The sequence below is a fragment of the Penicillium subrubescens genome (assembly GCF_028828155.1).
Source record: "Penicillium subrubescens strain IBT 31985 chromosome Unknown utg000005l_segment0_segment0, whole genome shotgun sequence".
Classification (NCBI taxonomy): Eukaryota; Fungi; Ascomycota; class Eurotiomycetes; order Eurotiales; family Aspergillaceae; genus Penicillium; species Penicillium subrubescens.
In genome coordinates this window covers 4,289,894-4,317,826 of record NW_026643155.1, presented here as the reverse complement: position 1 = coordinate 4,317,826, position 27,933 = coordinate 4,289,894, and the positions used below count along the sequence as shown (strand labels likewise).

Below are 27,933 nucleotides of genomic sequence, written 5' to 3'. Positions count from 1 at the left end.
AGCGTTGCTTTCCTTTTCGTCTTCTTTGTTTTAGTTGCTGCGTTGGTTAGTGGTGTTCACAGACTAACACCGTGACAGGGCCGTGATCACCGAGAGGCTGGATAGCCATGATTTCCACCAACTCAACGTCGCTGCGACCCGGTCACCACCGCCGTCAGCTCTCGACTCCAGCACCCTTCGACGCTGCAATCCCACCGCAAGCCATGTCTGCAATGCCTACCCGCCGAACACATCGCCGGGGACAGACAATGGATTACGGCTCGTATGGTCAACCACAGATTCCCGCCGTTGACCGACGACCTGCCTCCAAGACAGTGCCGGAGCTTCGAGACTACTTTAACGCAAAATCAGCAGGTCTTCCCCAACAACAAGCAAGGAATGCGCAACAGTTCCCTGCCTACATTCAACGATCAGAACAGTCCTTTATGTCAAATGGACTCCCTGTGCCGCAACAACAGTATCAATATCAGTCCTCCGCCATGTGGAGCCAGGAGGAATTGCATAGACTATACTCGGCATCCGCTGCGTCGACTTCCCCTGCAACAACAATTGCCCCAGCTCTTTCAAGGTCCGCTAGTGAAAGCTCCGATAAGAATGCATCTTTGCAGAGTGCCCTCCACCGTATGCGCCAGGAGCGCAACTTTTCAATGATGCAGAGAGAGCAAGCCACCGGACACCCTCGACTGATGCAACCACTCTCTGTTCAACCAGAGGGTATCTCTCCCAAGATGAACCCATATTTGTCTTGTAAGATCAATACTTATTCATCCCATTAATCACTAACTGACATTGTCTGACAGACTCTTCCCCCCTTACCCCCGAGTCTACCCCGATGAAGGGTTCCTTTGATTTTACCATGTACAGCAGTGACCAGACCCCCACCAAGTCCCAAAGCTTCTCCATTCCCCGTACCCCAGTCAGTTCCGAAATGCAAAGAGCTCAGTCTCTCCAAGGAGTCTCTTTGGCTAGTCCCGTGCAGCTCAAGCATCATATCCCCTCGCCCGCGGAATCGCCGTCTATTGCTTTCGCCGAATTGGCCGCAATGCCCTCTCCAGGCTCCTGCGGTCTATCTGATGGCTCTGAAACCCCTTCGTTGGGTGGCCGTCACGAGCGTGCTGACTCGATGGAGTCCTCGCTTATGCGATCTGGCTCCGAAATGGATGGCGAGCCCATCGATGATTTTGACCTAGATGCTCGTGTCAAGGCATCCGTTCGAGAGACGGGTGTCTCCAATGATGAGATCAACAAGTACATCTCTGGCCCTGATCCTAAGGACGGAAAGTGGGTGTGCTTGTGGCATGATTGCGAGAATTGCCGCTTCGGTCGCAAGGAGAATATCAAGTCCCATGTGCAGACCCATCTCGATGATCGCCCCTACAAATGCGATGTTTGCGATAAGAAGTTTGTTCGAGGCCACGATCTCAAGCGCCACCTGAAGACCCACACTGGCAAGAAGCCGTTCGCTTGCCGCTGTGGTGCTAGTTTCGCTCGTCAAGATGCCCTGACCCGTCACCGTCAGCGCGATATGTGCGTTGGTGGATACAATGGCCACACGCTGAAGACCACGCGACGTGGTCGTCCGCCTAAGAAGAACCGACCCGATATCGAAACCCGCAAAACCAAGTCCACCCGGACCCGTCAACGCGTTGCCGAAAAGACCGAGTCGTTCACACCAATCAAGGCTGAGGGTGCTCTTCTCCAGGAAGGCCCTGTCTTCGCATCGCCTAACTATGCTCCATCCAACAGCATCTCATCATTCACCCCGCCTACCTCTCCCGGTGCTAGTCTGAACGACGTCCCGTCACCGCTGCCGGCTGGAAATTCGTTCTCATCTCAATTCGACGATGACCTGCTTCCGCCTCTGTCGCCTCCACAAATGGCCCACGCTCGATACGAGCAAGCCATTGCTCAGTTCAACCCCAACGTGGTTGGAGGGTCCTCTCAAGAGTATCTATACAGTGACCCTGCCCTTTCTCCTCCTCACGACATGTCTTCTCCGCACACCGCACCTACACTGGCCGAGTCCTCTGTGGGCTCGGAGATTGATTTCTTCATGACTCAAGATCCTTCGGAGCAAGTGCAGGAGGAGTTTGGCAACATCACCACCCAGGCACTGTCTAGCTTCTCAAACACATACTCTTATGTCGATTCGTCTGATTTCCCCACCTCTTCATTCTACACCGACATGCCCGAGAAGAGTTTCCCTGGGCTCAACCCCCTGGATGACCCTTATTCGGACCAAATCGACTCGCTCTCCAATGAGTTCCTGGTTGATCCTTGAGTGTGGCCTACACGAAATCACTACCACGTTTCATTTTTCTCGATCAAAAGCATGACTTAGACGATGTGACTGCCTTTATTTCTTCTTTCCGGCGCGGCGCAATTTTGCGATGACACGATACGAGCTTGTACAATCTGACGATGCACGACAATACTTGCGAGCACTTCTTTTTTTGGTATGCCCCTTGACCTGGCTCTCTACGCCAGCTGTCTCGGGGTTTGATGTTCTTCTTCTGCACATTCGGACTTTAGCGCACATGACAATACCCCTTCTGACGAGGGGTTTGGGGAAATTTCTGGTGTAACTTGGGCCTTGGGAGTACTGACTATTGCTTTTCTTTTTCACTTTCCCCCATCTGTTTGCCCATCTACCCACTTGAATTTTGTATTCCCTCTTCTGTTCCACATTCCTATTTTTTCCGAACATGGTGTTTTCTTTTCTTCTTCCCGGGTGGCTTTGTCGCTACCCATGGGATTCCTGGGATTGCTAGATTGCCTTATGGCGCGTTTCATTGTGTTTCCCTCTCCCTTAATTTTTCACCCCCTCCTTACCATTTGATTTGTACTTGATGTGTTATGAATGGAAATTTCTGTAGCTAGCTATATGCGGGCAGACTTTCCTGGCGTATTCTTTTTATCTGCTGTAGCGAAGCGTTCTCGATATTGTTAGCCTGTATCTTAGACTTTTGATCACTCCCGTTGACGGATGTGACGCGAATTACAGTATAGTTCTGTCTCTCATTAACAATTCATGTAGACCTTGTATTCTATAGCTGTAGAGTGTAACTAGTACTCCCCTCTGTTCTATGATCTAGTGTTCAACACAAACTATTTACTTCAACCTCTCCGACAAGCCAGATGATCTAGAATATCACCTTTTCAAACGCCTCTTGCAACCCTTTATTCCCCAACCAAGCCTCCAACGCTTGCATATCCCCTCGATTAGCCCGTTGCCCACCTCGTTCCCCCAACGAGTCCGTAATCTCTTCCATCCCCGGAAAAACCCTTTGAACACCCTCCGTCTCCCGAAACCGCTCACTGACTTTTTTTTGATGACTCGGAATATCCCCCCAAGAATGAGTCTTGATGAAGCTCATATAAGCATCGATATCCACTGACAGACCCTCGAGACATAATACCCCCGGTTTTCCGGCAAGCACAAATCCCGTCAGAGAATACCCCGGTGCGAGATTGACCATGTCGTCTCTCTTTTTCCGAGTGGATAAAGAGGGGAAGTAGAACCACACTCTCACAAGTGGGCCGGATTTTGTGTTGGGTCCCTCCAAAGCCGTAGCTTGGCTTTGCTTGGTTTCAAGAAAGCGGGCGGATTCCGTTTGGATATATTCGAAAGCTTCTAGTGCGTCATCTTTTGGCATTGAGGCGGCCAGTTCTGCTACTTCAGCTTTGGACATCCAGTCCGGTTGGCGAAGGGAATATCCCAATGGTGGGGGTTGGTCGATTGACTGTTGACCTTCAGATTGCAGCGGCACCGAAATGTTGACTTGTATTGTCTTATATTCATCTGCAATTGGTAGACACACAGTGAGAGATATACTGGTAGGAATCTTAGGTGGTGTGGAGGTAGGTTCCTGGCACCAATCGCGCAGCCTTTCGATGCACTCTGTTGTGGATTCAGGGATTTCCAGCTCCCCGGGAGATGGGTACATCGCCGCTATGAGATCAATTGTAGCCAATTGAGACTCTATGATGTCTGCGGGTAGGATCGATGCATCTTTTGAGGCCATGTTGGGTACTCGTCATGCCGTTATTGTGGATATTAAATCCAAGTGAAGATTGCTTTGCCGCGTCTGAGTCGCGCACTTGAATAAGGCGGCGGGGAAACCGAACGCGAAGAGATCAAGACCTTAAAGGCTTGATTGACGAGCACGAAAAGAGTGTGATATCCTATAATCGAAGAATACAGCGTGAACAGCCTCAATTCACGAAAAATCATGTGGTTACTTAAGGTGTGGCCGACTACGGAGTTGAGTTAGTGAGCTGCAGGTCCCCACTTCGGGTTCTGATCCGCTCCTCGATTTGAGCTCGCCAGTTGGCGGAGCGTGAACTAGGAACATTCGATGCCTCGGATTCCACAATGATACAAAGTTCATGTTGCTAGAATAGCGTCACAGCCTCACGTCAGGGTTTAAACGAAAACGAAAACCGTGTGCCTCAGCCCCTCTTACCCCTCCTTGCATTTGTGTCGCGAAGGATTAGGACTTTGGAGTACAAGCAGATGAACTGGGGTGACATGTGTGGCTCTGATAATTTCCAAAATAAAGTTTAGCTGCAGAGCTCTCGGCAGTCTTGATTCCTAAGCATCGCATCGTGAACGGTGAGCGATTCAGGCTAAAAGGGACTTTGACAATATCGAAACTTCCGTGTCGAAAGAGTCTGTTGAACATCCGTCGGAGCATCTCCGACTTGGGTTGCACAACCTTCCCCGCACCGAATACGGGTTATTTATCACGCAACATCCCACTTGACAGTTGTCTGTAAGGTTGAATGTCACAGAAAACCTGCTCACCAATTCAAAAACCATCTTTGAACGAAAATGACCTTTGGCGTAGCATTGATCGGGGGAGGAATCTGGGCGAAGGAAGAGCATCTGGTATGTTGGCTACTTGGTAATCAATGAGGGAGATGGTGACTCATTCGTCTTTCATAGCCCGCGGTGCTCGCATCGGAGCACTTGGAACTAAAGGCAATTTATTCTCGGTCGCTGAGATCTGCAGAAGATACTGCCCAGGCCTCGGGGAAGCTGGTTGAGCTGTATTCAGAGGACTCGAATCAGGGATACAACGATGTGCTGAAGCGGGAGGATGTCGACGCAGTCATTATCGCGTGAGTACCCATTCGACCGGTGCATTTTGAATTCAAGCTCACAAAGTATTCAGACTTCCTATCGCTTCCCAGGCCTCTTATATCCGCGCAGCACTTTCCGCAGGAAAGCATGTTTTGTCTGAGAAACCCGTGGCCGAAAACGTTGCAGAGGCAGAGGCACTGATCAAATGGTATCGCGAGGAAATCGAGCCCCAGAAGAAGGCTACTTGGAGTGTAGCCGAGAATTTCCGCTATCTCGATAGCTTCCGACAGGCTCGGGAGAAAGTCCAGGGCCTAGGAAAGATTATTGGATTCCGCGTCAAGGTCTATGGGAACATCCAGCAGGACGGAAAGTTCTTCAGTAAGACTCCCGTTTTTTATTTCTGCATGTATGAGAAGCTGACATTCATCGATCTAGACACCGACTGGCGAAAGGTTCCTACGCACCAAGGTGGCTTCCTGCTTGACGGTGGAGTGCATTATACGGCTGGACTACGTTACCTACTTGGACCCGACACCTTCATCACTCGACTGTCCGCATTTACAACTCTGCTCAAGGAGTATTTGCCACCTGTTGATACGGTTGATGCAATTCTCAAGACCAATACGGGAGTTCAGGGTACTTTCCAAGTGTCGAACGGAACTAGCCTGGTAGGTCCTGAATGGACCGTTGGGTGCGAGAATGGCAGTGTCTCTGTCGACTTTTCCAAGATCACCGTGCGAACATTGGATGGTAAAGAAGATGTTCAGGATGTTCAAGACGAGCGGACAGGCGTGCCACCAGAAGTTCGACAGTGGGGACAGGCTCTTGCAGAGGGCAAGGTGAATCCTGAACAGAGCCCAAGCCAGGCTCTGGGAGACCTTGAGTTGGTGAGTCATATCTGGAGATATTGCCTTGTTTGAGATTGTTACTAACATCGTGGAACTCATGATAGCTCGAATTGATGCTTCGTAGCGGCGAAGGTGATGGGCAACCGCAGAATTGCCGCTGCCAACAACCGGCGAACATCTAATTGAACTGCTTATTTGGGAAGATAAGGAGAGGAAGTGAGGCAGAAGGTTGAAAACTTGCGATATCTCACTGCTGAGCCCCATCAGAAATCCATTTGAAGCTATTTATAGCCACTACTAGTCCAACTGTCACATAAGGACAATCCATGGCGTACAAAGTGGACCTCATCAAGTACCAAAAATAGTTTATGTTAATTCTATTCGAGGGCCTGGTAACCTGCTCAAAAAATACTGCTTGCATATAGCTATACATAAGGCGCAAACATTCGCCCCAACCCTAGCCACTGAATCTAATAATATCACAAAATAGATGAGATAATGCTATAACGAAATAAGCGATTGGCAGCGTTGGACGCAAAGATACATCAGAATGCATCTTTCGACTTCCAGAGAATTTCTATTTCGATCAAATGCTCTACCTGAGACGCAAAAACGGTGCTCTGGACCTGGCCTTTGGGGGCCTTGTCCGCGTAAAAGGTAGTGTTTCCAAGATAAGTGAGCTTGTCATCTTGGACCTGTTATTGGATAGCTGATTAGCATCAATGGAAACCGACAGACATAAGTTCAAGATACATAACATACCGTGAACTCGCTTGCTTTGCTGACATGACTGCCGCAGTTCAGGGCGTCATCCTCGAACGCGCAGAGGCCCTTGCTAGATTTTAGAGTAAAGGTATCGTCTGCAAAGTCTATGTTAGTATAGAAAAACACAATGACATCTCCGCGCAAATAAAAGAGAAGAAAGACCAACCTGATGCTTTCTGTGCCCGGAAAGTAGCACATGTTCCAGCGGCGTACCAGGTACCGTAGCTGATGATGCAGCCTCGTCTTTGGTTGAGGGTGGATACCATCAGGTTTCCTTTTCCTGAAAAGGGAGCTCCCGTTTTCGTAGGTTCCGACCCGTGTGTAGTGGTCTTGGTTGGCTCGGGCGCTGATCGCTTGGGCGGATAGCGAATGCCTCGCCTGGGGCAGTTGGAAGTTTGGCCATCTAGGGTATTGTTAGCACGCCAGTGCGACCGAGAGATTGCATGATCCATCGAACCTGGGGGTGCGGAAACAAATTTCCCATTTTGTAGACTTCCTGCAATATTGAAATGATACCAGATCTCACTGAGAGAGCCCTGACGACAATGCACTGTGACGGGGGCACCGTGGGCACGCTCCAGCGCATCTTCGACATCTGCAAGTGCATAGGTTTGGCTGTGTGACGGGACAATCCCAGCCGCTGCAAGGAACTGCACAAGGATTGAGCGAGGCGATCATCAAGTTGGACATGGGATACAACATACCTCGTATGAAGGGACCTGCTTGAAGACCTCGACCGACTTGTCGAAATAGTCTACCACATCCTGCTGGGGGATGTAGTCCTCATAGCAGTGCGTTTCAAGAGTGCTGACACAGGTGCCGTGCTTTTCCCATTCATGTTGCCATAGGTGAGCATCGTCGCCGCGGTAGTCCTTCCAGTATTCACTCATGTACTCGAGCAGATCTCCGCGGCCGGAGTCGACCAGAATCAGCGAGATATTACTGTATCTCCGCTTGGAGTCACAAAATTGGTCAAAGCCGCCATTGCAATGATCAGGCCTATGGAACGTTAGAATAAAATTGAAGCTCGTCCATTCTGGTCTGGATGACGGCTTACCACAAGCCGTGGATAGTCCAGGAGTCATCGGGACCAACCGCGGGGTCGGCATCCCAGAACTGCGTCTGCAGCATCTGACCGCCCGGATAATTGAAACAGCAGGTGTCCTGACCATGATATTTCGTTTGACAGCTGATCTCAGTCAGAGGGCAAGAATTCGAAGCTCCGATTGTCGGCTTCTTATCATCTGTAGCCGACGATATCCACCAGGTACCCAACGTCTTGAGGATCTTCTGGGGTCCTGGGATCCCCGAGACCTGCTGGGCCGGGTTCCACATGGTAGAGTGTTGATAAGTTGTTGAAGTGTTCAATCAGCAATCTCGACGGGATTGTAGGTGAAGTTTACTGTGTTTATTACAAAAGAAAGACAAGTAGAATGGAGGTTGAGGTTGTTATCGCCCATGCGCCAAGCTTCGCTGACTAAGGCGATCACCAGCCCCAACCCCGTGATCGGATCTGGTCACGATCCATGGGAAGCTCCGCAGTGGAGACAGGAGTCAAAATGAATGAAGAGTGAAGGGGTATCTCATTGTATGCTACATTGTATAACCGAAAGTATGTGAAATATTACACATTCTCAGCTTCAGATGATCGCTTCTGCGCGATCTCTTGCTGCTCGTGGACCCTCTCCTTCCACAACCTCAGCACTTCGAAGCCAACCTCGACAGCGATGAGCAGAATAATGATCCATTCAAGCCGAAGTCCATGTGTTTCACTGAGACGCTCGCGAAGCACGCTTGCTATCTCTTGCGCATAATCCATCTTTTCATTCAGAAGTTTGATGCGGATTCCCACGTCCAGAGCTCGGCCCACTTGTTCATAGTATTCCTCCAAGCCAAGCTCATGTCGACTGTCCCAAAAGAGGTCCGGAAGAGAGTCGGTAAGCTCCGAGTAAAGATTGAGCTGTGCGCGGACACTGAGCAACTGGCCTGTCTTGCGAAGGACAAAATCCCGAGTAAAGGGTAGGCGCGAGCCCCGCGAGAGGAGAGTGGGAATGGTGCGAGTCGATTCGAAATAGTTCGATAGAAGGCTCTCAAGAACTGCGAGCTTGGTACTCCGTGCCAGGCCCGATGAGAATGCAACTTTGGTTAGAACCGTGTCAATTGATTGTTGATTTAGGCGGGGTGTTTCTGGGCCTAGATCGCCCGACTTAGTGCCGAGAATGATTGTGTCGCCCTTGATGCTGCTGTTTTCTCGCTGAGGATCCTCGACAAACTCGAGATCTTCAGTTTCAAAATCGTCAACGTGGGCGTTTTCAGCAGCCGGAAGTAGAGTTCTCGTTGCCAAGAATGAGGTAAACCCATCCGGGAGTGACCATGCCACTACTGTCCCAGACGGGAAAACAAAGACATCGCCAACCTCGTCCGATGATAGACCAGTAGTGGAAGGATTTCCCACCCGCCGAATTGAGTCGATAGGTATTTGGACGTGAACCACTTGTGGATAGAGCCCGGTGGCCAGCGGATCAGGTTCATACCCCTTTTCTTGTAGGATCTCGCGTACTTTGCGTATATTGAATTGTTCGGCTACAGCGTAGGCAGTGACTGTCTATAAGAGACAAAGAAGAATTAGTAAGAGTCGCCAAAGATCTCGGAGGGCGGGCTTACCTTGGATTGGTGAATGCCCTTTTCCTTGAGCTGGGCCTTCGAAAGAATTCCATCCTTCGATCTTTGTGCCTCTACTGCAACTCGTCGCAGTGATGTAGGGGCAGCCGGTATTCTCCCGCCGCGCTGTCGCTGTTTCTGGGAATCAAGGTTGTCTGAGGACCCGTCATCTGTGCTTAGCTGCTGCTGCGCGAGGTAAACGCTGGAGGAGAAGAAGTCTTTCCGGCGCGGGAGACCCAATCGCGGTAATGCATGGAGGAATTGATTCTGTGGAGACCGCAACAGGCGGGCGGCCACCGGTCGCTTGCAAGCTGAGCAGAGGGATGTTCTAGCAAACATCGCAGCGCATAGTCGAGTGAAAAAAAGCGCGACAATGTCATCACCTGCAGGAGCCGAGGATCCCACCCGCTTAGTCAGCTATGCTCCACTCCGAACCCCAGCTCCCAGCTGCAATCCAGGTCCCACCAGCTCCCTTATGCTTGTCGCACTTCCATTCTAACCCGCCTGGAGCTCCCAGGCGCTACGAGGTCTTGCCATGGATGCGCCTGGTGTGAGAACGGTGAACGAGGGGGATACAAAGGGTGCTCCGGAGCTTGATGTGTCCTCTGCACGGAGCCGATCCTCTTCGGGCGCCAACCCTGACGAACACGAGAAGGACTATCAAGATGGCGACGCCGATACCGCAGCGAGTGATGACCTCGACGAAGAGGAGGAAGAGGAGGAAGAGGAGGAAGAAGAAGATGAGGAGGACTCTGACGAGGATGACGAGGAGCCCCGACTCAAATACGCTTACCTCACCAAGCACTTGGGATCAGTATATCGCAACGGCGATGCGACCAGCACATTCCTGGTCGCAGGAGACAAGATGGTGAGTTTGGCTTTAGGATTCTCATGACGGAAGTTGCTAACAATTACTGCTAGATTGTTGGGACTCATAATGGCGTTATTGTAAGCGATCTATACCCTGTCGCTTCCACCTAAAGCAAGCACTAATACATCCTACCCAGCATGTCCTATCTTTGCCTTTTCTGCAGCCCCTTCGCGTATACCATGCACACTCAGCAAGCGTCACGTCCATATCTATATCGCCATTTCCCCCTCCTCTGCCGAAACTCAGGGTTGATGCCTCCAACAGACCAACTGCAGAAGATGTGCGACCACCGACACGGACATCGACCAGCTCGGGTAGCATTCGCGGGCATCCCAAGTCGAGTCAGCAGGGACCCATTCCACCGACGCCTTCGAACTCAATACACATTGCATCATCGTCAATTGACGGCAATGTATGCATTTCCTCATTGATCGACCCCAAAGATATCCTCAAGCGGAACTTTGGCCGACCAGTTCAAGCGGTCGCGCTTTCTCCCGACTACAAGAACGATCGGTCATTTATTTCCGGTGGCCGAGCCGGCGAGTTGATTCTCACAACCGGCGGCCGTGTTGGGGTGAGCTCCAACGCCACTACAATGGGAGGTGCAACTGCTACAGCTTCCAGCTGGCTGGGATCCATGGGCCTGGGTGCAAGCAATGGGAAAGACACTGTCTTACACAGCGGCGAAGGCGCCATTAGCACAATTAGATGGTCCCTGTCTGGTAAATACGTTACTTGGGTGAACGAGGAGGGCATCAAGATCATGCGATCCAACTTGCATCTCGAATCGTCTGAATCGGAGTTCGCGTGGAAGCGGATCAGTCATATTGATCGTCCAAACGGGCCTGGGTGGGACGAAATGGCTAGTGTCTGGAAAGCACGCGCCGAGTGGATCGATGAAACTACATTGGACGATGATGTCCTGTTAAATCCTGGCGATCCGACCCCCGCAAAACATACACCTTCAACCGTACCAACAGAAAAGACTGAAAAGCTGGTCGTGGGCTGGGGAGGTACTGTGTGGGCAATTGATGTCTTTCCTGACCGAGCATGCAAGTCCTCGAAGGGCCAACGGTATGGTTCTGCGGAAGTATCTACGATGTAAGTTGCACGCTACACGACCCTTTGAGATTCAATGCTAAGCTTCTCAAATCCAGATTACGAACGGACTGTGTGATATCTGGCATCTCATTGTATAGCCCTCGTCTCCTTGTTGTACTTGCACACATCGAGGCGGAAAGTGATTCTCCAGGGAGTGCCGGAGAGACTTCTGGGAGACGTCACCGGCAGAGGAGTCTGGAGCCTGAACTGCGGATCATCGATATCGAGACAAAGGAAGAGCTCAGTGCAGACACCTTGTCTGTTAGCCGCTTTGAAGGCTTAACATCTTCGGACTATCATTTGAGTGTCTTGCCGCCATGGAAGACACCGGAAGGACAGGTGGTTCAGCGAGGTGCTCTTGGCACTATTGGGCATGGTCTTCTCGATGCCACAATGTACTCTGCCAGGCTCTTTAGCTCTGGTGCTAGCATTCGCAGCACTACGAGCAGCGGTGACAGAGTATCGGCCAGAGTTCCCCCGTCATTTATTTCAAGGCAACTCTCCATTGATGACCCACCTCCCAAGGAAGTACAAGATGTCTCAGGAGCCCCGGGCGCAAAGATATTTGTCCACAGCCCGTACGACTGTGTTGTTGCAATGAAGAGAGATTTTGCAGACCGACTCGCTTGGTTGAATTCCCGGGGCCAATACGAGCAAGCGTGGAACCTCATCGATGAGCACCCTGAAGTCGCAGGATCGATTCCAGACTTGGCTGAAATCCCCCCTGGTCTCAGGTCGCAAAGTAGTTTGGGAGACTTTTTTGCAGACGATCGATCGTCAGTCTTGACTGCTGGTCCAGCAAAAGCTTCCGCTTCCGATCAAGAAAAGGCCCGGATCGGTGAACGATGGATTGAGCAACTAATTGACCAAGGCAAGTGGTCAGAAGCTGCTGAAATCTGTGAGAAGGTTCTACGCGCTACCCCCCGCTGGGAACACTGGGCATGGGTGTTCATCAAGAAAGGCAGGGTGGATGAGATAACCCCCCATATTCCGATCAACCTACACCCTTCCATCTCTGCGGAAATCTATGAATTTGTTCTTAACCATTATGCTTCGCGGGATCTTGGCCGGTTCAAAGATCTAGTTGATTCGTGGCCTTCGGATTTGTTCGAACCAGACAGCGTGATTCTGTCTATTGAGGACCAAATCAAATCGGATTCAATACTAGTCCAGTCAGATGATTGGCAAATTCTTACTGATAGTCTTGCCAAGCTGTACCTAATGGGCGGTCATTATCGCGAGGCATTGCATTGCTACATTCGACTTCAAGATGCGGAAGCAGCCATGGCATTGATAAAGGAACATCACCTGGTCGACGCGGTGTCGGATGATATCCCTGCTTTTATCATGATTCGAGTAACCAAAGAGCAGATGAAATCGGCTCCAAAGTCAGAACTGGAAGAGCTGGCTGCGGAGCCAATACAGCTCTTGGTTAGCGAAGCCTACACTGGTATTGTTCGCCCTGAGACAGTGGTATCCCAGCTCAAGGCTGCAAACCGAATCTTGTTCCTCTACTTCTATCTTCGTGCTCTCTGGCGTGGTGAAGCCTTGCCCCACGATACCTCCAAACCCCGACGAGGCCGGGGAGCTCATGCTCGTGATGCAGCAAGCAAATTAGCAGCCGACGAAGGGAAAGCCCTCATTGATGCTTTTGCCGATACTGCTGTGGAGGTCTTTGCTGATTATGATCGGCCGCTGCTGATGGAATTCTTGCAAACCAGCATTTCATATTCTTTCGAGACAGCCACCCATATCTGTGAACAGCGCCACTTTACTCAAGAGCTGATTTACCTGCTATCGAAGGTGGGCCAGACAAAGCGGGCTTTGAACCTGATCCTATCGGACCTGAAGGATGTGTCACAGGCCATCTCATTCGCCAAGACCCAAGATGATCCAGACCTATGGGAGGACCTTCTTGATTACTCTATGGATAAGCCAAAGTTCATCCACGGGCTGCTTGTGGAGGCTGGAACATCCATTGATCCCATCAAGCTAGTCCGCCGAATTCCAAGCGGACTGGAGATTGAGGGCTTGCGGGACGGCCTTACTCGATTGATTCGTGAACATGATCTACAGACCAGTATTAGCCAGGGTGCTGCTCGAGTCATGCAGAGTGAGGTTGCTTTGGGAATGGACACACTGCGCCAAGGACAAAGACGTGGAATCAAATTCAACATCAATGATGAGGGTGTTGATGGGGTGAAGCATCCGAACATCGCACAAACCAACGGCCAAGGTGATGACAAGTCAGTATCTAGCGGCTCAACCCGGCGCGGGGGTCCTGGCCAAGGACGTTGTGGTGGCTGCAATGCCCCCTTCCAACCAAATGGTAAGTTCTTAAGTCTCAACCCGTCAGTGGAATTGTCCATGGCTAACAAGTTATTTTATAGAACGCGAGATTCTCGTTGGCTTTGCTTGCGGACACGTTTTCCATCTCTCGCACTTGCATTCAGAGGGATCGCAGCAACCATCCAGTGTGGGCACTCCGAACAGGTCTGCAGATCGCACGCCCCGTCCTTCATCCCCCTCCGAGGAGCCCACCACATCAAGTGCCTCTCGCACGGTAGGCCCGAAGGTTACCACAGCACGTCTTTTGCGCGACAAGATCGGCGACGGGTGTCGGATCTGTGCTCTGACAAGGAAAATCGAGTCCCTTGGCAGCGAAGGCGAAGTCTAATTGAATAATCTCTTCATATACCCATTTCTGCATGTAAATGATCTTGCATCCCCTTTGTTTCTTTTGAGATACCCTGTGATTTTACTCGGGCCACCTGTCGATGCTGTGAAGAAGGCAAATCCTATGTAGTTGTCAAGTCACGTTTACAAGCTTTCAAGTGATATGCTAATACCTTGGTCATCAAAGGGGTGGCTACAAACGTCACTTCCTTGTTTTCTCGGATCCGGCATGTCTTTTTACAATTAGCAACTCGGCAAAAATTTTCGAAATTTCGGGATTGAGTATCTTAAATGTGCTCTGGGCAGATTTATCCGTCCCAGTCGGCGTATTGTTCTAACAAACCGAGACGATAAAATCAAGCGGCAGGCCTGTCATCAAAGCATGAACGACGTTGGCTATCAGGATATAGTGTGAATCTGGACACGTTCTATCCTTTGCCCAGCCTTCCTAATCAAGCACAAAATGGCAGGTAAAAAACTGTCGGCAATCGATCGTCCCTTTGTATGCTTGATGAATCAAGATACCAACACTATAGACAATGACTGAGGAAGCAGAGGAACAGCCACAATGAGCCAACCAATATAAACAGACTTTTAGGGTATAGTAAGGCATACTATACATGTTAGTGCACAGCCACAGCTTTTCCGTCTTCCTGTAGATGGTTATCTGACCAGTCTTTTTTCTAACCAACATAGCCTCATAGGAGGCTGTGCTGGCAGACTTTCTTTGGGAGTAATAGGTCAGGCCTCCCGAAATCATTACACGAGGAGGCTCAATGTCGTGTCCGTGGCATTTCTTGTTCGTTTAGATTGGCTGATAGATCGGATATTCCTTCTGGCTAGACTGACTGCTATTTAGGGTTTGCAAGGCGTCGCGTAAGATAAGTTTCATTGGACCTTCATCGGCAGCTCATGCATCCTAGTCACACGATGGACCAATACTAGACAGCTGACAGCACCCGGGTAATCGAGGCAATTGCTGCCGACACGCAACCTTAAGAAGGTGGAGGGGACCCGACTTCGATTATTCAGAACGAATTGAATTATTCTATGGTGTTCAAACTTCCTGCGTGCCTCTTTCAGGTCGTTCCAATATGGACGAGGATGATACAGAATGGCCGCCGCCGATGTCCTACTATCAGCCACCTCTGGACGTCGAAATGGAGGATCCTCCGATCCTAGAACTTCCTCTTGACTATGAGAGTATTATTGATTCCCAGTGGGCGAATCGTCATGAACAGTCATCAACTTATTGTATCTCAAGTCATCCGATTCTCGAAGACGTCCATCTTGAAGATCTGAGACCTCACAGCCCAGAACTGCTACGCACTAGAGATCTGAGATCTCAGAGCCAAATACTTCGAGGTATTGGAGCTATTTATCCTGATCACCTGGATCGACCAGTCCTCCATCTTGGAGATCTGAGACCTCATAGCCCGGAACTTCTAGGTACTGGAGATCTGAATTCTAATCTCTCGGATCATCTGGTTCCCGAAGAACTTCCTCTTGAAGACGACATTATAATTCCTCCCCCACCCACGGATATCCATGACCGGTCACTGAGCTACAATGTCCCAACAAGCACGTCCTATAGCAACCCGTCGATGTATTCAGGAAGTACCAGGTCGGGTGACAGTTCAACTGGCAGAGCCCATGGAAGATTTTATCGTACCCCGATGACTTCCAGGCCAGCAAGTGTTGCATTCGATGCTCAGATTGATGATAGTCATCACATTTCAAATCAACTGCCGAGCATACACCCGGTCCCAGATAGCGCTCGTGATATGATATTTGAAAGCCTGGGTCGACGTCTTCAGAGAGTGGGCGCAAATCTGCAGGCCGGGCATTCACTGCCTCAATCCCAACTGCTAAACCTACGAAGTGATCTGCAAGAACTTATGAGCCACGTTGAAGATCTGATTCGTCAAACGACTACTACTGAAAGCCTTGAGCAACCCAAACCTGAATTTGTCGCCCCAGTCGCGTCTTCCGTTCCCAATACATCGCAAGAACACTACCAGTGTTACTTATGCGGGTATACCTCTGAGAGAACCCGAAGTGTCTTCAAAAGGCATTTAATGGACCGGCATTTTCCCTCGCACGAGTATCACTGCCCGGAGATAGGGTGTGGTAGAATATATCGAAGACGGGATAAATTGACGAGACATTTCCACACTGAGCACCGCCAACTTCTACGACAAGAGGAGCTAGATAGGGCTACAATTCCACAGATATGTTCACACCGGTGTGCTATCTGTTCCACCGCGGTTCAAGGCTGGGATGCATTTTATCAGTGTATAATGAAGCACTGTTTGGTATTACCTGGTGACAGTGAGTCCAGAAGTGATCTTGGGGATGGAAAACACAAACCTCAGCAGATTCCCTCTCTTCAGAAAGATGAAAGCCAGGTACCAGCAGAGGTGCATGCAAAGCAAGATACCCTGACGAATGATCCCCGAACTATGGAACCCATCTATGAGTTACCTGCAAACGAGGATCCTGGACTCTGGTACCGAAGTTCCCAGAACAGTGGAGAGGGGCAGAAAGGCATGCAATTCGCTTCAATTGACGAGGAAATATGGAGTCCGGGTGAGAAGATAAAGATGCCAACCACTTTATCTGACGACAATACACACATGGGTCTGGCTAAAAAACCGTTTGTGCCTCTTAAGAACACAGGCAGTAAACAATCACCAAGACCCAATCTCAAACCAATGGATTCAAATACAAGCAAGTCATCTCAACAGTCCGATGATGAAGAATCAACTTCAATGGAAACTAGCATTACCCGGCCTGATCTAGAAGAGGACTTTGACCTCGACACTGGCATCGCAGATTTTGAGGACATGGAACACATCCTCCATCCAAGTGCCTATTATAGAAAGCTGGATCTTCTTGAGCAAAAAACAGCAGAGATCTGTGGTATCAAGAGCCGCAACCTGCAAGAAAAGTCTCTCCTCGAATGCAGAGACACCATGCAGCGAAACAGGGATGCACTTCAAAACCTGATGGACGCGGGCTTTTGCGATAATTCATTCTCTATTTTGGTTAGAGATCAATCCCGATCCAACGTTGCAAACGCTGTCCGGGTTTCTATCCATGACATTGACGACGCCCTTAACAGAATGTCGCCTCTCGCTATTGCAGCTGGGATTTCCCAGTTTATCTCCATTTTTGAGTGGCCATTGCTTCGCGATACTTTTGGCGACCCTTCTTCCGACTCGAATTGGGATCAGCTTGAGTATTTACAGTTTTTGACCAACGCCTTATCAGTTGGCCTCGTGTCTTTCACCGGCTCCCATGTCTGCCGATTCGACGAGAACCTCTGGGGAGAGGAATTAAGTGAGATCATTGTTGGGCAAGGACACTCCTTCGCTTTGCGAGATTTGGCCTGTTTGCAAGACTTCGTTAGTGGACCAGCCTGGATCCTCGAATCCGGTCAAGATGTGTCACAGAAGGATGGGTTGAAGGTGTCACTCACAGTCAAAGACCTTCAAGAACTGTGGGGTCCCGTATGGCTAATGGGTGGAGTAGGCGATGAAGGCGTCTTCATCCGAACAGAGGCAGGATACATTGTTCCCCTTCCACACGACAAGCAGACCGATAAGTCCCTAGCGGAGATTGAGTGTCATTGGTCACGCTCATACACGGGTTACGAAACCGCAAGCCCGATTATATTGTGCAGTTCATCGCGGATCCTCATTGGCACAGGGTCGTCTACAACGACAGGATTGAGTGTCAACGAAGGATGTCGAGCACCAATTAACCACCTCCAAGCACGCATCCTCTCTCGACTCCAGCCCTCCGGCGCACACAACGCATATCACACCCTCGAAGGATTTGATTTGACCATGCAAGCCACGATGGGAAATTACGTTCAGGCCGGTGGCACGATAAAATATAAGCGCAATCCAGCACGCAAATGGAAAACATCGATCATTGAGAGTTGCAAATATGGAAGGCCCCGTTTACGATCCCTTCTATCACACAATATTGGCTTGGAAGTCAGTGCCTGTACTGGGAATGCTCGCCGAGTGACACTCTGGGATGCACTTCGCCTTTCGTATACAACAGCGAGGAGACACGCGAGTATGTTTACACCACGACAAGAACCAAACTCCTGTGAACACCGAATAGCGGATCCCAAATGTATACAATCCTGCTGGACTCAACTCTTCTCTACCGACGAAATTGACACACCAGTCAATATCCCTCTAGAGGGAGATCCGAGAAGGATTGAATATCTTCGACGCATAATCCTCAACTCAATCATCGCCCTCGAAGACACCGGCGTCGACCACGAAAACCATCTACAAGCATACTGGCCTTTCACAGGAAGTCCACGTACCCATCGCATCGAGCTATTCCCGTCCTCCTCCTCCCCCACCGGGGAAACCAACAATTGGATACGAGTCATCAAAGATGCCAGAGACGTTGCAACATTCGCTGTTGTCAGTCAACGGTGCATGGAAGTACACCACGGATATGCCCGAACGTGTACAATGCCGTGCCAAGTCGCGCATTTCAATCGTCCAAAGACAACGTTGTATACTCGGATCCTGCTAAATGGGAACGAGGGGAACAAGTTGAGCCCTAATGAACATTTTGTCCTGGGGGAAGCGGCTCTTACTGTGCAGAGGATTGTTCCTGGTAACGAAAATGTGGTTGTTGCTGCTGCGAACGGGAGTGCTGTTAGGAATGAGTGGACGAGGTTGGTCAGGCTTGGAAGAAGGAAGGAGTTTCAAGAGGATTTGGATTGCGATCTCTCGACAGGATATTACCTTCCACTGTTAGTTCAGTGAGGCCTGATTATCGGCGTTAAACTTCACTTTGCTGAGGGGCCATGTTAAGAGAGCAGGATTACTTGACCAGACCTGTGGAAGTAATCAAGATTACAAGGCACTCAAGTTGGAAATTTGTTGACCAGGTGTTGAATAGCTGGTGTAGACTATGCTCGCACTATGGTTGTTTGGTTATTAGGGGAAAACATTGAAAATAGAAGGGAGCCGATATGGTATCCCAGGCACACCCAGAAAAGGAAAGCAAAACAAACTCCGAGTCGCCTTTTTCATAAGCACATGAAGGCGTTAGCAATCCGAACCGACCACGCTTAGTAGCTTTGGTAGAGAAGCCGAAAAGGCATGCTGTCGACAGCTCACAGAACGAACATGCAGACAAGCAGGTAGAAACCAGTGGCGTAGTTGAAGCCCTTCAGCCTCTTGGCACCGTTGAAGACGGTGGTAGCAGTCGCAGTGCCGGCTGCAGAAGTACCTGACTTGACAGGGGTACTCTCAACGGTAGTCTTGCTGCCAGTGCCCGAAGACTTGGTGACAAGAGTGCTTCTAGAGGTAACAGCGACACCAGAGGTAACAGCGACACCAGAGGTAACAGCGACACCAGAGGTAACAGCAACTCCGGAAGAGGTAGTGATCTTGGTGCCGGTGACAGTGCCAGTGACAGTGTTGGTGAGGGAAATGGTGATGCCAAATCCAGTCGACGAGGTCTGCGAGGTGTGGCAGGGAGTCGTGTGAGAGCAGTTGACAGCCTCGGTCTCAGTCTCGGTCTCGGTCTTGGTAGCGGGAGTCAAGGCAGGAAAGGTGCTGGTGGGAACGATGGTGAAAGTCCAGCTAGTCTCATCACCACCGCAAGGCTCAGTCTCAGTCTCCGTCTCCGTCTCGGTGGTGGAGACCACAGAAGTGCCAGTGGGGATAGTCAAAGTGACACGGATGGGGGTGGAAGAGACCTCCGAGGTGCTGGTGGGCTCAATAGTGGCAGTCACACGAGTTACTCCAATGACGGTGGAAGAGACATGAGAAGTGCTGGTGGGCTCGACCGTGAAAGTAACGCCGGGGATACCAGTCAGGGTGGAAGAGACCTTGGAAGTCTCAGTAGGCTTGCCATCGCTAACCGTGAGGGTGGCACCAGTGACTTCGGCGACGGCTACTACAAGGTCAGGACAGGCACTCGATGATGCAGGCCTCGTTAAACCAGAGAAGGACTTACCACGAGCAGCATGAACAAAGGCGTTAGCAGCCATACCGAAGGAGCGATCCACTGTATCAACAAGGTCAGCTTGACTTGGCTGGAGATTGGAGTGGATGAAGTGAGAGACTGGAGTGGAAGAAGACAAACGTACGACCAGCAGCGTTACGAGCAACGACATCATGGGCCTCGTCGAAAACGTCCACATCTGTACCGACATGTGAGCGAAAGTCCCTAAGGCGGGTCCAACCGGTGAACTTACTGAGGGCGAAGCCCCCGCCCACCATAAAAATGGCAAGCAGGAGCATCACGAAGCGGAGACTCGCGATGATAGACATCTCGACGCGACAGGAAGTGATGGAACCAATGTCGATAGAGCTGTTAGCTCGAAATTGATGAAGCGAGTGTGTTTTTGATGGAAAACGCGAGGAGCGGTGATGAAGAGAATGATGGAAGAGAAGAAAAGAAGAAGAGAGTCAGAACGCCAGACGAAGAGAGAAAAGCACCGGGGTCACGGGGTGGCCGTCGTGCCCCCATGGCTAGGAAGGCACGACCCCCGGAGTCATTGGCGACGTGCTTGCCTCGTGCCGATGTCTTTAATGGTGACCACCGGCAAAATCGGCATACAGCGTTAAGAAGGAAGATGCTGTCTATAGTGGTTACAAGGAGATTTGAGGTTACATGTACTACACCTCCCAGGAGTACAACGCAGGAGTAAACACGCCGAAAGAGCTTGTGTAATTCAGAGTAGAGAATGAGATCAACGTCCTAGATACTACCTTATTTTCTACCATCGAGGTAGTGACAAGTTCAGGCATAATTAGCTTCTTTGCTATTCGTTCCCCGGCAATGATGGACATTACATGATGAGCTATAGTCTTCATAAAAGTAGATTAGAAGAAAATGATAACAGGTTGGATGACAATAAGGGCGAAGCATACAGAAACATTTTACAATTTAATAAGTAGACGAACCTCCGAAAGACGGGATTTTTCAGTCATGGAAGGTTCTATAAATCCCCGGACAAATGATGTTTGAAACAAGGTGTGCTACAGCTACCTAGGGGCAGATATCAAAAACCCTAGTCAGTAACAGAAACCATGTAGTTATCCGAATACCTTCATATCCCACCAGACAACCCATTTTGGTGAGTAGATAATTCTAGCAAAAAGAAAGACCTAAATTCTACTCAGTACGCAAGAAAATTCTCTTGAATGAGCGCGAATAAGGTACAGGGTCAATCAACACACTACCCATCAGATATAGTCCCGATGCTATGGTTTACCCGTACTAAACTACAAACCTACCCAGCCACACATGTCATATTTCCCAGCCCTACATCTAAGGCAGCACCAACGCCACGGTCATGCTGTCAGGGGAAGCTCCACTAGGTAACTGTACTAAATAATTTACCAGATCTATTGAATATAGTAAATTCAGGACAAGGGCCTTCCTATCTAAGTCGAAGGAAACCAGCCACAGCGTTGCATCAAACATCATTTCCTTTGATTAGAAGCAGGAGGATAGAATTAGGGGAAAACAAATCGAGCCGGCTAGACTCTGTGTAACCAGGGGAAGATACGCCTCTCAAAACTATTAGATACGCCTTTTGAAACCGCCACGGGCGCCTCTCTGAATAGTGGCTACAACTATCTACACCACAGAGTCAAAGTCACATTTGACCGCTGTTCTCACTATCTATCATACCAATCATAAACATGGATCACTATCGGAAATACATATCACGCCGGTAAGCGAGTGTGGCTTCTCGACCGGTCCAGACGCACAAAAAAAGCGGAACAGAAGAGGGGAATGAAGCAGACGATCTCTCATCTTTCAGTGCCAGCGGGGCATATCGCATACAGGAAGTAATAAGTACAGCAGTGCCAAAAACGCCAAAACCATCCATGGATGTGCTGGCTAAACGGGGGAATGAAAAGCCACAATAGCACAGTACAGTACTTCCATACAAACGGCGCCATCGAACCGAAAAAGCGAAATACTGTACCTCACAGCCAGCATTTGAAATATCGTATAAAGACGTGCATCACAACTTCATCCCGTGTTTGGACCAAGTAATGTAACGGGTCGTCCCGCGTGGAAAGATTTAGCGGGGTGGATCTAATTCTGGCAGGTTAGAGCGTGTACGGACTCTACGGAAATTCCGTACTGTAGGGAATACCGAGGAGGCGTATTCCTAAATGCCCCACTGCCAAGGAACCTACAAAATGATGTCATAGGGAAGGTTTGAGGAAGAATAAGCAGTGATGGGATTTGCTGGGAAGTCTCCCCGAGAGATGAGCGCTAATGGCATGCATGATAGATGAAAGGGATGAATGGAGGGGGGTTGTGCATGGATCGGAGGTCCACTGAGCTAGAGGGAAGGGATGTGTGTCTACTAGTCTAGCAGGGGGGTTGGATCGGCAGGCACCCGGAGAACGTTCTGGATCGAGCTGTGGTGATTCAGGATGGATGCCTGCTGGGAGTGTTCGTATGCTGGGGTATGACTCGGGAGTGCCAGGATAGAATGGGTGTTTCTGACGTCATAGCTATTTACTGCAGTGGAGGATGAAGAACGTGGGAGTCGCAACTGTGGGTATAGAACCGTTTACAAGAGAAGGTCAACGAATATGAAACACACCGGTCTCACACAGTGGTAACAACGGAGATTTGCAGAATATCTAGACTCAAGGGAATGAAGTGATCTACTTTGATAATCTTAAACGAAATGAGACTATCAAATGGTAAGCCAATGAGGTATTCAAACGACCATTTACAGTATGCTTCCTAAACGTGTCCGTCAAACGGTTTGGCCCCAGTAACAGAACACTAATTTCGCCATGGGACATGGCACAGCAAGCCTCGAACTCGAAGTAGCAATAACAGCGAACCAGTTCGACCAAATAACAGTCATCCGAGACCAACGCCTAACTAATGCAAGACAAGACCCTCTCTCGAAGCATCAGACAACGGAGAAATTATCCAGCAGAGCAATAAGAGCAGAGCAGTGACACAACATTGATATTATCATCAATCAAACTCTACCTAATCAACGCCCACATGGCACACATCATCCCCCAAGCCCAAAAAAAGCCACACACTCCCCAGTCCCACCAAGCCTCGGAAAGGGGAAAGGAAAACAACCTCCTCACGTCCCGAGGCCCAGATTCGTCAATCACACCTCCAAGATACAGACGGCCTAGTGCCCCGACCAATCACACCCGCCGGAGCTCCGAGATCATACCGCCGTTTCATGCAAGACACTATCACCCGTTAACCCATTCTCGACCCATGGCACACAAGCCACAGATCTAAGTCGAAGACGATGGAAAAGCGTGGTTCGACCCGCGGCCAGCCCGTGGATTCACTGGATTTGTGGACTAGACAGCCCTAAGCGAGTTACCTGGTTACTGGGACCGGCTCTGGGGGTGGGTCTTTCACCCAAAAACTCTTAATCTCCTGTACTGCTCCGTAAAGGGGCGGTGGAAGCTCAAGCCACTATCTATGTTGTATCCTTGGCCAGAGCTGGAGTTTTCGTGGGTGTCTGTTGCCTCTTTATCTTTGTCTGGCATGGAGGTGGAAGCTACTTTGACAAGGAGGTTAGATTTATGCTTTTTATGAAATGTCAGTCCTTTTGCTGGTGTTAGGTCCGAAATTCTAATTTCGACCTATCCACTAGGTTTGTGTCTATCTCATTAACACCGAGTAATGCCAAGCATCAAATTTTAAGACGCTGACGGCGTAGGCTTTTTCTACACGAGTCTAATGATCAGGAATGGAAATGTGGAAAGAAGGTTTTGATGAATCAGTAGGTTGTCGTATTTTGTACCTAGTGCATCAAATATGTTGATTTATAACCCCGTCCCTAGTGACTGTCTGTATCAAAAAGATCCAAAGTCCGTGTATATGCGCCCCAACACAACAATAAAAGAGGAGAAGAGAAATAAGCGTCACATATAGATAAGAGCAATCAAAACGCTGAACGAGATAGATCAGAAAAAAAGAAATGCAGAGAGGACACACGCGACATAGATCAGGACTTTGGAACGGGGTATCAACATCCTGTGCGTCGAACCGAGACCAGACGGACGAAACAGGATTAGAAAACAAGATCGAAAAGTAGAAGCGGATCATCGCGGTATCGAGAGTAGCAAAGCGCAGTATTTGTATATCAGCGACTCTTCGCACTGTCGCCCTTCGACACAGCGTCGGCGAAGGAATGAAATAGATACCAACGCCCTTACTGAGAATCAATGACATCATCAGAAAAAAAGCAAAAAATAACATATGGCGACAGGGTATCATTGTTCGGAGACTCGTGTATTACCTCCGGATCCAACTCCCTGTAAATGATGAAGAACCGTCGACCCAATGACGAATGACGATAGGAAAAATAAAGAAAAAAGATAATTAAAGATTGGAAGACCACAGAAATTGGTCTCCAAAAAAAGCAATTACACACCAGGTGCAACTCGATGCCAAGGAAGGCAGAGAATGAGACCGAGCGGAGAGAAAAGGAAAGATCAAAAGTTGTAGCAAGGTGAGGCGAAGGCGAAATCAGTATGTCAACTTGATTTCCACCGGGGTACCAGGCGACAAATCATCGCTCGCAGCCGAAGGAGCCGGAGATTCGTAGATATCGACAATCATATCCTGTCCCTCCGGGAGCTCGCGGACAACATCGTCATCAACCATAATTCGAAGGCCGTTCTGGTTGACATGCAAGATACGCACGATGCGAGAGGGGTCGAGGTGATTTTTCTCGGAGATCTTTCTCATCAGGTCCCGTACCGTGCGCTCGGTGAGATAGATGGCACGGTAGTAATCGGGCTCCTGGTCGGTACCTGCGAAGCGGACGTAGAAGCATGCAACTGTGATATAGTTAGAATAGTGACAAGAGACTAAGAGTCGTGGAATTATACATACTAGGCTTTGGTGGACGCTCCGCGGGTGGCCGGTATGTCGGGTCAATATCAACGGCCTCGATGAATCCATTCGAGATGGAATCACCGGTTGTAACCCGCGGAACAGTCGTTGGGTTCTTCACATCCTTCATACCAGCCAATTTGCTCTCGTGTACTTGGGGTGAGTTCAAAGAAACATTGCTGCTTATTGGAGAAAGAATTGAAGACTCCATAGAGTGTGAAGCACCCGTGTTCTGCCGACTAAGAGGCTCCACCTTGATGGATTCGCCTTCAGCAGGTAGTCGAACAGGGAACAAGTCAGGGTCATCTTCATCGTCACCACGCAATGCAAGAATACTCATAGTGCGGGTAGAAGAGAACATGTCCTGCATCATGACCAGCTTGGCTTGCAAGTCATCTTCCAAAGACAACTTTTCTTGTTGGCCATCCTGGGAGCCCATGGACCATGTACGCTTGTGTTTCGGGTTTTTAGACCGGTCTGACGGCTTCATGTTCGCCGTGGCGTTGCTTCCGCGCTTGCGCTTGCCAAAACCACCGCCCATCTCTGCCTGAGCGATCTGCTGCTTCAGCTTCTCAATCGTTTTCTTGACATGCGCGATATCGTTGGAAAGCTTGCGCTCGGCACCGTGGTCACGGAAAAGCTTCACTTTGCAGTAACACACTTCCGCTTCGCGGGGGCTGGCCGACTCATCGCCTGGTGTCAGGAGCTCCGTCTTGGCACACAATCGCACTGGAATACCCTTCACGCCCTTGGAATGACTGAAATCGGTAGACAAGAAATTGAATCGCACAGGAATCGAACAATCAGGTGTGACGGTAGAGGGATTGGCGGTCCAAGTCACGCAGAATCCATCGAAAGACGCATGCTCAACCTGAATCTGACGGTGCTTGTGGTCCTCACCACCTTGGTGTGGGTCCACGTATTCCACTGCCAGAAGCTTACCTCCACGCTGGTGTGACTCGCTCATGCCACGGCCCTCCTTCCATAGTTGCCAGCAAGCAGCCGGCTTCGAACGCTGTTCTTCTTCTTCAAAGGAAACTCGTACATATGTTCGGTATTGAAGCGGCTCAGAGCCGACCATCGGCGGGTTAGAGTCCACGACTGTGAGGTTGTATGCTTGACCCTTGTTGAGGTAAGAGATCGGAACTTCTCGGGGGTGCTTTACCATTGCCGTCGGGGCTCGTAGAGAGACATTATAGCGGAAACTGGCGCGGAAGGTATAGTTAGTAGGGTGACAGTTGAACTGACAGGAAGAAATCACGTACTTTTCACCTTCGACGTAGCTCGGATTGAGAGCACCCGAGTATTCCGTGGGGGCGGAAATGTTCGATGCTTGATCAATTGAAAGGCTGTGGATAGACGTGCTGTCCACCGACTCATCCATAGCTTCAAATGAGTCGCGGTGCAAGAATGCACTTGGCGCAAAAGCTTGTTGTTGAATGTAGGGATTCATATCGGGCATGTGTTGGGCGAGGTATTGCTGATTGAAGTGGTTTATCGTAGACGGGCCATTATGTTGGTTAATGGGGATCGGGTTGGTGAGGGAAAGCGGCGTAATCATATTCAACCCAGCGGTGGGTGTGTGTAGGTCACCGGCCTGATTGTGGAAAATGGCACCCATTCCCCCCGAGTTGGGCGTATAGAATCCCGGGTGCTGCCCGGCAAGAGACATCATCGTCATTGATTGCGAATCGATCCATGAGGGCGTAAAGTTGAGATCTTGAAGATTTCGGGGAGTTCGTTCGCTGGGGAATTTCATGTCGTGCTCTTCCATTTTCAGATCGTGGTGTTCCATCGGTCTGGAACCGTGTGCCACATCAGCTTCTAGCCCCGGACTGGCATAATACTGGGCGGCATACCTGTTCGAGACCATGGGATCTGCCGTCCCGGCGGGAAATGTGCTGTGTGAGGCATTTGCCTGACTGGCCCGTCGGGGAACGATATCCGCGAATGTGGTTTGGAAGCGACTGATGAACTCATCATCAGGCTTCTGGGTGTTGTTGCTAAAGTTCAAAGAAAATATGTTAGTGGCCATTTTATTTTCGTTTTTCTGAGAGAAGAGGCTCAAATGCCATTTATGCATGTGCAGAAAAAAGAAAGGGCACGCACCGATTGCGGAACATTGAGAGTAACTCTACGAGTAGTTTGCGCCGAGGTATGCGCCGGATCTCGAAGAAGTGTCGGGTAGAATGGAAAGAGAAGACTGCAGACTTTGTTGCAATATCTGAAGTGGGCTAATTTGGCAAGACCACGAGCGCTGTGTTGTCGTGGTCCGGGGAGTGGCAGAGGAGAAGGTCTGCTATCTCTCCCCCGGGTTTCCGAACGCTGGAGTGGTCGTTCGGTTGAGCTTCGTTACTTGCGGAAATCAGATGGAGGGTTTGGCAGGTCAGAGGACCGAAGGTAGCAAGGGCAGGTCGATCGAGAGATATCCAGTTGAGACTGATTTAATATAAGGACAGTCGGAGGTTGACGCGCGATCTTCTTGGGGTCGGGGACATGCGAGCCTCGAAAAAAAAAAAAAGGCGTAGATGTCACGGTCAAGGGAAGGTCGCGGAATGTCTCCAAATGCCGAAGTAATGGACGATATTGATTGTACAAAATGGAGTTTATGTGTCGACCAAGGAGCCAAAGTGAAGTAGAAAATAGTGACAACGCCCCGTTTTTATCTAGATGAGAAATGTTGAAGAGGCGAGGGGTGGTGGAAGGAGGGGCGGAGACCTATGACGAGCGGGCTAAGAAAGGGAAAAGGAAAAAATAGTAAAGACGGTACGGTCCATCGAGCCCTCCAATGACGATGTATAGGAAGGGGCCTGAGGAACTAACTGACATCAACTGAGCCACAGGAGTTGAAGATGTGGTAGGGGGAAGGAGAAGAGAGAGGGGGGGATGGTGAGGTGAGTGGAAAGAAGTGTAGTAGATCGGGGGGAAGAGGTGGTGGGTTGTGGTTGGGTAAGAATGGATACGGATGGAGTCAAGGGAAAATGGAAAATGCTGTAATAATGGGAATAGTGTAAGGT

The 27,933-nt window shown here is 49.8% G+C and overlaps 9 protein-coding genes across 9 annotated transcripts; 4 read left to right on the top strand and 5 right to left on the bottom strand.

Moving 5' to 3' along the window:
* Positions 1 to 107: 107 nt before the first annotated feature.
* ace2 (putative C2H2 transcription factor (Swi5)) lies at positions 108 to 2,281 on the top strand (the record flags this gene model as incomplete). Its single annotated transcript, XM_057154021.1, has 2 exons — positions 108 to 747; positions 801 to 2,281. The coding sequence occupies 2 exons, from the start codon at positions 108 to 110 to the stop codon at positions 2,279 to 2,281; spliced, it is 2,121 nt and encodes a 706-aa protein (XP_057008359.1).
* An 862-nt stretch (positions 2,282 to 3,143) lies between these two features.
* Positions 3,144 to 4,025, bottom strand: N7473_008080 (DUF1115 domain protein; the record flags this gene model as incomplete). Its single annotated transcript, XM_057154020.1, has 1 exon — positions 3,144 to 4,025. The coding sequence occupies one exon, from the start codon at positions 4,023 to 4,025 to the stop codon at positions 3,144 to 3,146; it is 882 nt and encodes a 293-aa protein (XP_057008358.1).
* An 809-nt stretch (positions 4,026 to 4,834) lies between these two features.
* N7473_008079 (Gfo/Idh/MocA family protein) lies at positions 4,835 to 6,116 on the top strand (the record flags this gene model as incomplete). The annotated part of the gene is made up of 5 exons (XM_057154019.1): positions 4,835 to 4,891; positions 4,949 to 5,124; positions 5,178 to 5,464; positions 5,522 to 5,973; positions 6,039 to 6,116. 5 exons carry the CDS (start codon positions 4,835 to 4,837, stop codon positions 6,114 to 6,116), a joined length of 1,050 nt encoding a protein of 349 aa, XP_057008357.1.
* Positions 6,117 to 6,479: 363 nt separating this feature from the next.
* N7473_008078 (T2 family ribonuclease) lies at positions 6,480 to 8,034 on the bottom strand (the record flags this gene model as incomplete). The annotated part of the gene is made up of 6 exons (XM_057154018.1): positions 6,480 to 6,629; positions 6,697 to 6,794; positions 6,866 to 7,102; positions 7,157 to 7,349; positions 7,404 to 7,698; positions 7,757 to 8,034. 6 exons carry the CDS (start codon positions 8,032 to 8,034, stop codon positions 6,480 to 6,482), a joined length of 1,251 nt encoding a protein of 416 aa, XP_057008356.1.
* A 289-nt stretch (positions 8,035 to 8,323) lies between these two features.
* Positions 8,324 to 9,699, bottom strand: N7473_008077 (RMD1 family protein; the record flags this gene model as incomplete). The annotated part of the gene is made up of 2 exons (XM_057154017.1): positions 8,324 to 9,304; positions 9,364 to 9,699. The coding sequence occupies 2 exons, from the start codon at positions 9,697 to 9,699 to the stop codon at positions 8,324 to 8,326; spliced, it is 1,317 nt and encodes a 438-aa protein (XP_057008355.1).
* A 196-nt stretch (positions 9,700 to 9,895) lies between these two features.
* Positions 9,896 to 14,393, top strand: N7473_008076 (uncharacterized protein; the record flags this gene model as incomplete). Its single annotated transcript, XM_057154016.1, has 5 exons — positions 9,896 to 10,228; positions 10,282 to 10,308; positions 10,368 to 11,332; positions 11,389 to 13,661; positions 13,723 to 14,393. 5 exons carry the CDS (start codon positions 9,896 to 9,898, stop codon positions 14,007 to 14,009), a joined length of 3,885 nt encoding a protein of 1,294 aa, XP_057008354.1. The 3' UTR covers positions 14,010 to 14,393.
* Positions 14,394 to 16,470: 2,077 nt separating this feature from the next.
* Positions 16,471 to 18,810, top strand: N7473_008075 (uncharacterized protein; the record flags this gene model as incomplete). Its single annotated transcript, XM_057154015.1, has 1 exon — positions 16,471 to 18,810. The coding sequence occupies one exon, from the start codon at positions 16,471 to 16,473 to the stop codon at positions 18,808 to 18,810; it is 2,340 nt and encodes a 779-aa protein (XP_057008353.1).
* Positions 18,811 to 19,163: 353 nt separating this feature from the next.
* On the bottom strand, positions 19,164 to 20,328 carry N7473_008074 (uncharacterized protein; the record flags this gene model as incomplete). Its single annotated transcript, XM_057154014.1, has 4 exons — positions 19,164 to 19,948; positions 20,012 to 20,062; positions 20,145 to 20,198; positions 20,253 to 20,328. The coding sequence occupies 4 exons, from the start codon at positions 20,326 to 20,328 to the stop codon at positions 19,164 to 19,166; spliced, it is 966 nt and encodes a 321-aa protein (XP_057008352.1).
* Positions 20,329 to 24,547: 4,219 nt separating this feature from the next.
* On the bottom strand, positions 24,548 to 27,039 carry N7473_008073 (grainyhead-like protein; the record flags this gene model as incomplete). The annotated part of the gene is made up of 5 exons (XM_057154013.1): positions 24,548 to 24,861; positions 24,917 to 26,121; positions 26,182 to 26,715; positions 26,776 to 26,919; positions 27,026 to 27,039. 5 exons carry the CDS (start codon positions 27,037 to 27,039, stop codon positions 24,548 to 24,550), a joined length of 2,211 nt encoding a protein of 736 aa, XP_057008351.1.
* Positions 27,040 to 27,933: the final 894 nt, after the last annotated feature.